We start from the raw sequence: 9,691 nt of genomic DNA, 5'->3' as shown, positions 1-9,691 counted from the left end.
TGGCATTGTGGGCAGAAGTAAAGAAGTTGTATGATGAATCTCGGGTAGTAAATCCAGAAGAGCTTGGTGTAAGGAATGTAGAACAAATGAAAGGTCGTTATAAACGGCTTAAAGAAAGTGTCCAAAAGTGGGTTGGTGCATACTGGGAAGCATACCGTCGCGTAAAAAGCGGAATGAGCCAAAGAGATATTGAGGATGAAGCTTATAAAATTTATGAGCATGAAGTTAAAAGCAAGTTCACTGATTCTGTGGTTTTTAATGAAGTTATGTGTAAACACCCGAAGTAGGAGCTACAAATACATCGTGACACAACACGTTCTCGTCCAGAATGTGAAATGGAGGAAGCAAAAAATGGAGGCAGTACGAAAAGATCAAGAACTACTGAAGAAGGGAACTATTCCAAGCCAGAAACACCAAATAGTGGTGGTTCCACAATTCAACGTCCAACTGGTAGAGATGCGGCTAAAAAAAGGGTAAAGGTAAGGTTTCTGATGGAGTTGCTGAACAACTTTATGCATTGATGCTTTGTAGAGACACTGAGAATGAACTCTTTAAAAGAAAACTCGACCTGGAGCAAGAAAAACTACGTCAAAAGGATGAAAGAAACACGAAGAAAATGCAACTTCTGCATCTTAACACTCTTTTAGCAAAGGATCATTTATCGCCTCAAGATGAAGACATGAAAAACTTTCTGATGTCAAAGTTTTATGGAAAATGAATCTGGTTTCGTATTTCATATGTGTGTAAGATTATCTATTATGTTTTAATGCATATAAGATATTTGATTATCAAGTTATGTATTTCATGTATGTGTAAGATATAAGAATCTAATATTATCTGCTTATTGTAACATATGTTTGATTTTCCACTTGTCAATTTTTCATTGGTTGTTTGGATCTTATTTAGATAAGATAATTTATGTTATCCGTCAATTTAACATTATCTTTGATTTTCCACTTGTCAACTTTTCATTGGTTCGTTGGATCTTATTTAGATAAGATAATTTAACTCTGTCCGGTCAAATTAACATTATTTTTGGTTCTCCACTTGTCAACTTTTCATTGGTTCCTTGGATCTTATTTAGATAAGATAATTTAACTCTATCCGGTCAAATTAACATTATCTATGATTTTCCAATAATATTCATTTTTTCCTGTATAAATAGACTATTATGTTGACATATTTTCTCATCCAACCCAAACTTCTCAATTCCATCTGTTTTAAAATGTTATATAACGAAAGCTAATCAGAGAGTTCGAGTTTCGATTCATCGGACTCGAATGATTTTGATGCATGGCACGAACGTGTTATTCAATCAGATCATCAACTTAAGGATATCATGATTGAATTACTCATAAGTGTGCCTAATATGATCATACAAGATCATCCTCTTGCAAGAAGGAGGTACTACAATCGGGAACGTGAGCCTGGTGAGGCACGTTTGATGCAAGACTACTTTGTTGATAACCCAACGTATGATCAATCAACCTTTCGGCATAGATTTCGGATGCAAAAACCATTATTCCTACGTATAGTGGCTGCCGTTACGGCCAGCGACATATATTTTCAACAAAGACGTGATGCCACAGGTAGACAAGGTCTTTCACCATTGCAGAAGTGTACTGGAGCTATGCGGGTGTTAGCGTATGGGACATCAGCAGATGCACATGATGAATATTTTAGAATGAGTGAAACTGTAACAAGGGCTTCTCTTATAAAGTTCGTAGAAGGTGTTATTTCATGCTTCGGTCAAGAGTACCTTAGAAGGCCAAATAATGGTGATTTAGCAAGATTACTCCATGTTGGGGCATACCGTGGATTCCCAGGAATGGTAGGCAGTATTGACTGTATGCACTGGGAATGGAAAAATTGTCCCACTGCTTGGGCCAAGCAATATGCAGGTAGAAGCGGTAAACGAACAATTATTTTAGAAGTCGTTGCATCATATGACTTATGGATATGGCATGCATTCTTCGGAACACTAGGTACGTGCAATGACATTAATGTCCTTCAGCGATCTCCTGTTTTTGATGATGTGTGAGTTACGTTGTGAATGGTCGGGAATATAATAGGACATATTATCTCACTAATGGAATATGTCCTTCATGGGCTGCCTTTGTAAAGTCCATAACTTCTCCATAGCTTCGGAAACATAAATTATTTTCTCAACATCAAGAGGCCTTTAGAAAAGATGTTGAACGAGCATTTGGAGTTCTACAAGCTCGGTTCGCATTTCTTCGACACCCATGTCTTGTGTGGGACAAGGATATGATGGGGAAAATTATGATTGCATGTATAATCATTCATAATATGATCGTTGAGGATGAGGGAGACACGTACCTTCACTATTATGATCCATCTGAATTTCTAAATGACACACCTACAAACTGGCAACAAACAAGCTCTACTGAAGGTGATGAGCAATCTTTTCAATACTCAACTGAACGAATTGCAGATCGATCAAGTTATATGACCAATAGGACGCAACTTCACAATAGAAAAGCTCATAATGCTTTAAAAATGATCTCATTGAGCATATATGGCAAAAAATTTCCGTTGATGAATAATTATGTAGTTCGTATCGTCTGTAATTGTATTATTAGATTCCATGTTCCGATTGTAACTTGATTTATCTATTTAATTAAGTATTTTGATGCATATAACTTTTTAATCATTTTTATATTTAAAATAATATAGTTTAAAAAATAAACACTTTTATTACTTATAATACATTTTATATAATAATTTAAAATCTAAATCATAATATATTTAGTAAAAAAATAGTTTAAGTTGGGTTGTTAATGGGTCTGAAATATTGGGATAGGTTGGGTTGGTTAGGTGGAAGAGAGGGAATTATTTTTTTTTATTAAAAATTGGGCTGGGTTGAGTTGTGAGTGTGGATAGTCTTAAAAGTTACATGCATTTGCAGTGGCAGGCTCTAAAATTTTCTCTAGGGATGTGTAATTTTTTAAGGATATATTTTAGGCCTCTGGCTATGTAATAGTTTTTCTCGGTTCGTGGCGGGTCAGATCGGGTCGGGTAATGTTGAAAAATAGATAATCAAACTAAAATTCATATAATCGTCAAAAGCACGTTAAACGTCGTTACAAACATATATAAAGTTGTGCCCTACGGGTTTTTATTTTTTGAAATTTATCCATAACATCATGTAGAGAGACTTTCCTAAGCAAGTTTTTCGCAATATAACACATGTAACTATCACTTAAATTCTCATTGCCAATTCGATTATGTAATCTTGATTCTAGTTCACATAATCAATAAATTATTAGAATCTTAATCTCTTACAAACATAAACGGGGTTTCCAGTTCAGTTTTCAAAACCTAGTTTTTAATCAAAATTCTAATCACCTAAACAAACAACTTTTCAAATTATAACATTAACTAATTCTAATTTCTAAATCTCTAAAATCTCCCTAATCGTCAAATCAAACAAAAAAAAGTTAAAACAATAAGTGGGTGAAACAAAACATAAATTGGTTGGAATGGGGTTGATAGTCGGTGGATTCCAACCATAATTTTGGTGAAACGGTGGATTTTGTCGCTAAGGTTGAGCAAAATGGAAACAGTGAAGTGAGCTAGACTGGATTGGGGATTTGGGATTTATTAAGTTTAAATTAAATGAATTGGGTAAATGGTAATTGGGGGGCTATTGGGCTAGAGTATGGAAACTAGGTAATTCATGGATTGGCCAATGTGAATTGGGTAATTTATGGATTGGACGTAAACAAATCAAATAACTAGTGTTTATATTAATATTTTTTTTATAAATTTACAATATAAATTTTTTTAGAGCTCAGTTTCAAAAGTTTTATGGGTCAGTTGAAAAACTTTAAGGGGTGCAGATGAAAATATTTAGAGGTGCGGTCGGGAATTTTGACGGTTAATAACATTTTTTTAAGGGGCGCCCGCCACCCAGGTGACGAGAGTAAGTCCATTCTTGTGAATTTATGTGTTTAAAGTATCATTTAAAATAACTTAACTTCAAGCAAGAAAGTGTTATGGGTCATTTTCTGAGCATATATCCTGACTAATATTCTGCTTTTTATTGTTTACTTGTGATCAGGATACCTGATCAGGATATTGGTAACATCCTGGTGCGATATCCTAGTATTAGCTGAATTAATCACGTGCAGGTTAGAAGCTGTGGGTCACTAACGGTCAAGTGGACCTCTTCTCCTTAAGACTCGGGCAAACCGGTTATGTGAGAGACGTTGAACGCGAAAGACCAGGTCTACAACGTTCGAATGGGGAATATCCGCCGAATCCCGGTTTAATAGGGTAGTTTGTTAAATTTCTTTTACTATAAATAGATGGATCGGATCAAGTTAAGGCACTCACTTTTCATTCGCACAATTTACACTCTAGCTGCTAGCAATCACTACACATAAACACTTGTACTCGAATTATCTTGTAACACCTAGTTGATCCGCATCACATCCTGCACTGTATCCTGATATTTGAATCAATTGAAGAACAAGGCAGCTGCGATTGTCAGCTCCCGAGGTTTTGTGCCAGCGATCTAGATTGATCAAGGGCTTTCCTCGTATATCCGGTGTCACCCTTTACCTTTTTTGCTCATTTTTTGATCATTGATACAGCTCTATATCCTGAGCCGTATCCTCAAATTGTTTTTACTAATAACTTAATCAGCATATTTACAACGCATATTTCTAGCACACTACCTCACTTAACTAATTGCATCACTAAATTGCTTCTGTAATTTTTGACCAAAATAATTTGGCGCCCACCGTGGGGCGAGTGGTGCTATTTTTACTAAAAGCTTTTGCAAAATCGCTATTCGGTTTTCTGTTTTCGAAATTCTTTTCAAAATTATTTTCAGTGGCCTTAAGATCAAACATGAGCTCTTCCACCATGTCTGCTTCAACCTCTGCAACAATTGGTTCGGTGCTTCCACCACCTCCTCCGAGATCTCAAGCTTCTTCTTAAGGAACTGAAATTCATGTGGCTCGGGATGTTATCCCCACCTGCAATGTCCAGGGTCCGGTCCTGTTTTAGCTTCTAATGAGGAAATTCTAAATTTGTTTGGTAGTGTACAGGAACAGATGAGGCAGCAGCAGGAGACTAATCAGATGCTGATGAGAGAGATACAACTCTTGAAGTCAAGCTCGAGCAGGACTGCTGAAGATACTGTCACTCCCTTGCAACCCAGGGCTTTGAACTTCAGTTCTATAGTTTATACTGAGGATAATCGAGGAAATATTGTGCCTAGCCATTCCCAGAATCATACTCCTAAGATACCCTCATCAGTTAGAATTTCAATTGTGAGAAGCTCAGGATATACTTCAGGATATGGCCAAAACCCTCAGAACGGTAATGTATATAATAATAATAATACTCTTGCTACTAACGGTGTTGGATCTTTGCAGGATGCAGGAATGACATCAGCATTGTCTAGAGAGCTTCAAAAGCTGAAAGACATGATATCCAGTATACCTGGGGTGGTGCAGCCGATTCCTGAAGTATCCCAGGATAGCCACAGGATATCGCGGTTTGCATATCCCATTTGTGATGCTGAAATCCCAAGAAGATTTCAAACCCCTAATATGAAACTTTATGAGGAACTACGGATCCTGAGGAGCATATCGCCTAATATAGGGAAAGGATGGAAATTAATCATATCCCTCCAGATCTCAAGGAAGCATGCCTGTGCAAGGGTTTTGGTTCTACCTTGACAGGATCAGCCTTAAAATGGCTGTTAAATGTTCCTCCTTACTCAATTACTTCGTTTGCTCATTTGGTTAATTTATTTAATAGTCAGTTTTCTTGCAGCAGGAGTTTTGAGAAACTGACCAGTTACCTTTACAGGATAACTCAAGGACCTCAAGAATCCTTGAGGGATTATGTGAATAAGTTTAGCCGGGAATCCTTAGATATCCCGCACCTTAATGTTGCAATAGCTGTGCAGGCTTTCAAGATGGGATTGCAGAAAGATTCTCAATTTTACCAGGATCTTGTAATGAATCCCTGTAGGAATCTGGATGAAGCTCGTAACAGGGCATTGAGATACATTCGGCTGGAGGATGACAAAAAGATGCAAGAGAGAATGAATTCGTCCACAACCTACGAGTCAACCAACAGGAAATCAAAATCCTCGTATAAACCATATCGCTCAAAGCCATATGGCCTAAATGACAACAAGAAAGTGAATGTTGTTGAAGACGAGGATCCTGAGGAGTATCCTGAATTATCTGAATACTGTTTTTCTGTTAATATACCTGAACTGATGTATGCTATGCAGGGTTTAGGAGACAAAGCCAGGTGGCCTCGGAAGAATCAACAAAAAGCTGATTGGAAGGATAAGTCCAAATGGTGTGCCTTCCATGAGGATTTCGGATATGTTACTGAGGATTGCATTGCCCTGAGGAAAGAAGTAAGTTATCTCTTAAGCAAAGGATATCTGAAGGATCTTCTAGGAACAAAGAAGAATAAGGGTCAGGATACTGAGAAGGATCCTGAACGAGCAGCATCACCTCCCGCGGATGCCAAGATAATTAACTTTATTTCAGGAGGATCCGACATTTGTGGGACTTCATATTCTGCTGCCAACAGACATGCGAAGGAGGCTAAGGCCGAAAGAGGAGAAAAGCCGACTAGGATGACGACGCTCACAACTGACAAACTGATCACTTTTGATAGTGATGACAGGGATACTGTTCAGGATCCTCACCATGATGCTCTAGTAATTACTTTATATGTCGCTAACCATTTTGTACGCAGGATACTGGTGGATAATGGCAGCTCCGTCAACATAATCTAACTAGAGACATTGAAAAGGATGAATGTATCTCCAATGGATATCACCTCAAAGTCCACAGTACTTGTTGGTTTCAGTGGGGAAGCCAGGAACACAGTGGGAGAGATAAAGTTGCCAGTATATGTTGAAGGGGTCAATTCAATACAACGTTTCTGTGTGATAGACCCCCTATCCTACTATAACATCATACTAGGCAGGCCATGGATCCATGATATAAAGGTTGTGCCATCAACTTATCATTAGTGCATCAAGATCCCTACCCCTTGGGGGGTTGTCAAGGTTGATAGTGATTAGCAGGAGGTGAAGGAATGTTACTCATCCTCAATGAAATCCTCGACTAAGCCTAATGCAGCATAGCAATTAAAGATGCGGGCCCAGGATAATCGTGGAGGCTTCGGAGCAGGATGTAAAGAAAATTATCCTGGATCAAGATAATCCGAATATCTCGGTGCTCGTAGGAACCAATATCCCTCAGGATATTGAAAACCAATTAACTAACTTTTTGAAATGCAGGATGTCGACATTCGCGTGGAAACATGAGGATATGACAGGTATTTCCAAGGATATTATAACACATAAGCTTGGTATTGACAGGTCATTCAAGCCTGTCCAATAGAAAAGAAGGAAGTTTGCCCCAGAACGAAACATAATTATTCAGGAAGAGGTTGAAAGACTATTGAAGTCCAAGATGATCAGGGAAGTCAAATTTCCCAAGTGGCTAGCAAATGTGGTTGTGGTTCAAAAGAAGAATGGGAAATGGAGAGTTTGTGTAGATTACACAGACTTGAACAAAGCATGTCCTAAAGACCCATTCCCTCTGCCTCATATAGACTCGATGGTGGATGCCACTGCTGGTCATGAGATGTTAACCTTCATGGATGCATCCTCAGGATTTCAGCAGATCCAAATGGAACCTTCAGACCAGGAGGATACTGCTTTCATGACACCAACAGGTATTTACTGTTATACTGCTATGCCTTTTGGTTTGAAAAATGCAGGTGCGACGTACCAGAGATTGGTGAACATGATGTTTAAAGACAAACTGGGGGACACCATGGAGGTGTACATTGATGATATGGTAGTCAAATCCAAGAAGGCGGAGGATCATCTCCAGGATATTAAAGGGGCATTTGATATCCTGGATCAGCATAACATGAAGCTAAATCTTGCTAAGTGCCATTTCGGAGTGGGGGCAGGAAAGTTTCTAGGATATATGGTGACTAAAAGAGGGATTGAAGCAAGCCCGGAATAGATCAAAGCCATCTTAGATATCAAGTCACCTTCAAACATGAAGGATGTTCAACGACTAACGGGGCGAGTAGCAGCGTTGAACAGATTTATTTCAAGATCCTCGGAAAAGTGCAAGGAATTTTATGATATCCTCAAGAAGAATAAGAAGTTCGAATGGGGTGCAAAGCATGAAGCCGCATTGCAGGATTTGAAGCGGTATCTTTCAACCGCACCCTTATTGATGAAGCCTGAGGATGGCGAACCATTATCCCTATATCTTGCAGTATCAGGGAATGCAGTAAGTGTTGTCCTGGTAAAGGATCATGAAGGTCAACAGTATCCTGTTTATTATGTTAGTAAAAGTTTATTAGATGTTGAAACTAGATATTCTCATTCAGAAAAATTGATATTAGCCCTAGTTATGGCGTCAACGAAACTTAGACATTATTTTGAAACACATAGGAATCATGTTAAAACCAACTATCCTATTAAAAATGTGCTTAAGAAGCCTGAAATGTCAGGTAGAATGGCTAAATGGTCAGTAAATTTAAGTGCCTTTGATCTAGTATATGAACCTAGAAATGCTATTAAGTCTCAGGCTCTAGCAGACTTTGTGGCTAATTTCAGTAGTGATATTCAAAATGAAGTAGACCTAGAAGTACAACAGCTAGGGGAAAACTTAGAATCTTGGACATTATATACTGATGGTGCATCTAATGTAAGAGGTGTAGGTTTAGGTATACTACTAAAATCGCCACAGGGGGACATATTACCCTAGGCTATTAGATGTGAGTTTCCTACCACTAATAATGAAGCAGAATATGAAGCTCTAATTGCAGGATTAGAATTAGCTAAGAGCATGAATATCAAGAGTTTGCAAGTATTTGTTGATTCCTTGTTAATTACTAATCATTTTAAAGGGACCTATGCAGTTAAAGGTGAGAAATTGATCGAGTATCTCGAAATCCTCAAAAACTTAGCAGGATATTTCGATGTTTTTACACTTGAACAGGCACCGAGAGAAGATAATGCTGAAGCTGATGCATTGGAAAATCTAGGATCATCAGTCAGGATACCGGAAGGAACCCGAATACCAATACTACATGTCCTGTATCCTGCGACGGATTCTCACGATAACGAGGTAGTAAGTGTTCAGGATTCCAATAATGAATATCCTGAGGAGGATCCAAAGTCCTGGACGGCTCCGATCATGAGATATCAAGGAAGGGCACATTCCGAAGGATGAAAATCCTAAGGCCTTTAGAATGAAGGTATCAGGATTCACCATCATAAATAATGTTTTGTACAAGAAATCTCTTGCAGGACCATACCTGAGGTGCTTGGAGGATCCTGAAACCAAAGAAGTGCTCCAGGATATACACGAAGGAGATTGTGGTAACCATACTGGGGGCAGGTCGTTATTCTCGAAAGTATTAAGAACAGGATATTATTGGCCAACGATGAGGAAAGATGCTGCAGAATATGCTTGAAAATGTGATGCGTGCCAAAGACACAACAACATACTACATCAGCCTGCAGAGCTGTTGGTGCATACATTTGTCGACTTCGTCTTGTATCGAGTCTTAGACTTTGAATGTTAGATCTGGGCACATTGTACGAGAATATAGAGTAGTAGTGATGATTTCCCAAGAAAGTTGATTTCAC

The 9,691-nt window shown here is 38.4% G+C and overlaps 1 protein-coding gene across 1 annotated transcript; it reads left to right on the top strand.

Moving 5' to 3' along the window:
- Positions 1-1,369: 1,369 nt before the first annotated feature.
- On the top strand, positions 1,370-2,041 carry LOC110943395. The gene has a single exon (XM_022185145.1). It carries the CDS (start codon positions 1,370-1,372, stop codon positions 2,039-2,041), a length of 672 nt encoding a protein of 223 aa, XP_022040837.1.
- Positions 2,042-9,691: the final 7,650 nt, after the last annotated feature.

This window comes from Helianthus annuus, chromosome 5 (assembly GCF_002127325.2).
Source record: "Helianthus annuus cultivar XRQ/B chromosome 5, HanXRQr2.0-SUNRISE, whole genome shotgun sequence".
NCBI classification, from domain to species: domain Eukaryota; kingdom Viridiplantae; phylum Streptophyta; class Magnoliopsida; order Asterales; family Asteraceae; genus Helianthus; species Helianthus annuus.
Note: the sequence above shows the minus strand (reverse complement) of the source record. Positions and strands in the feature narration are given on the sequence as shown.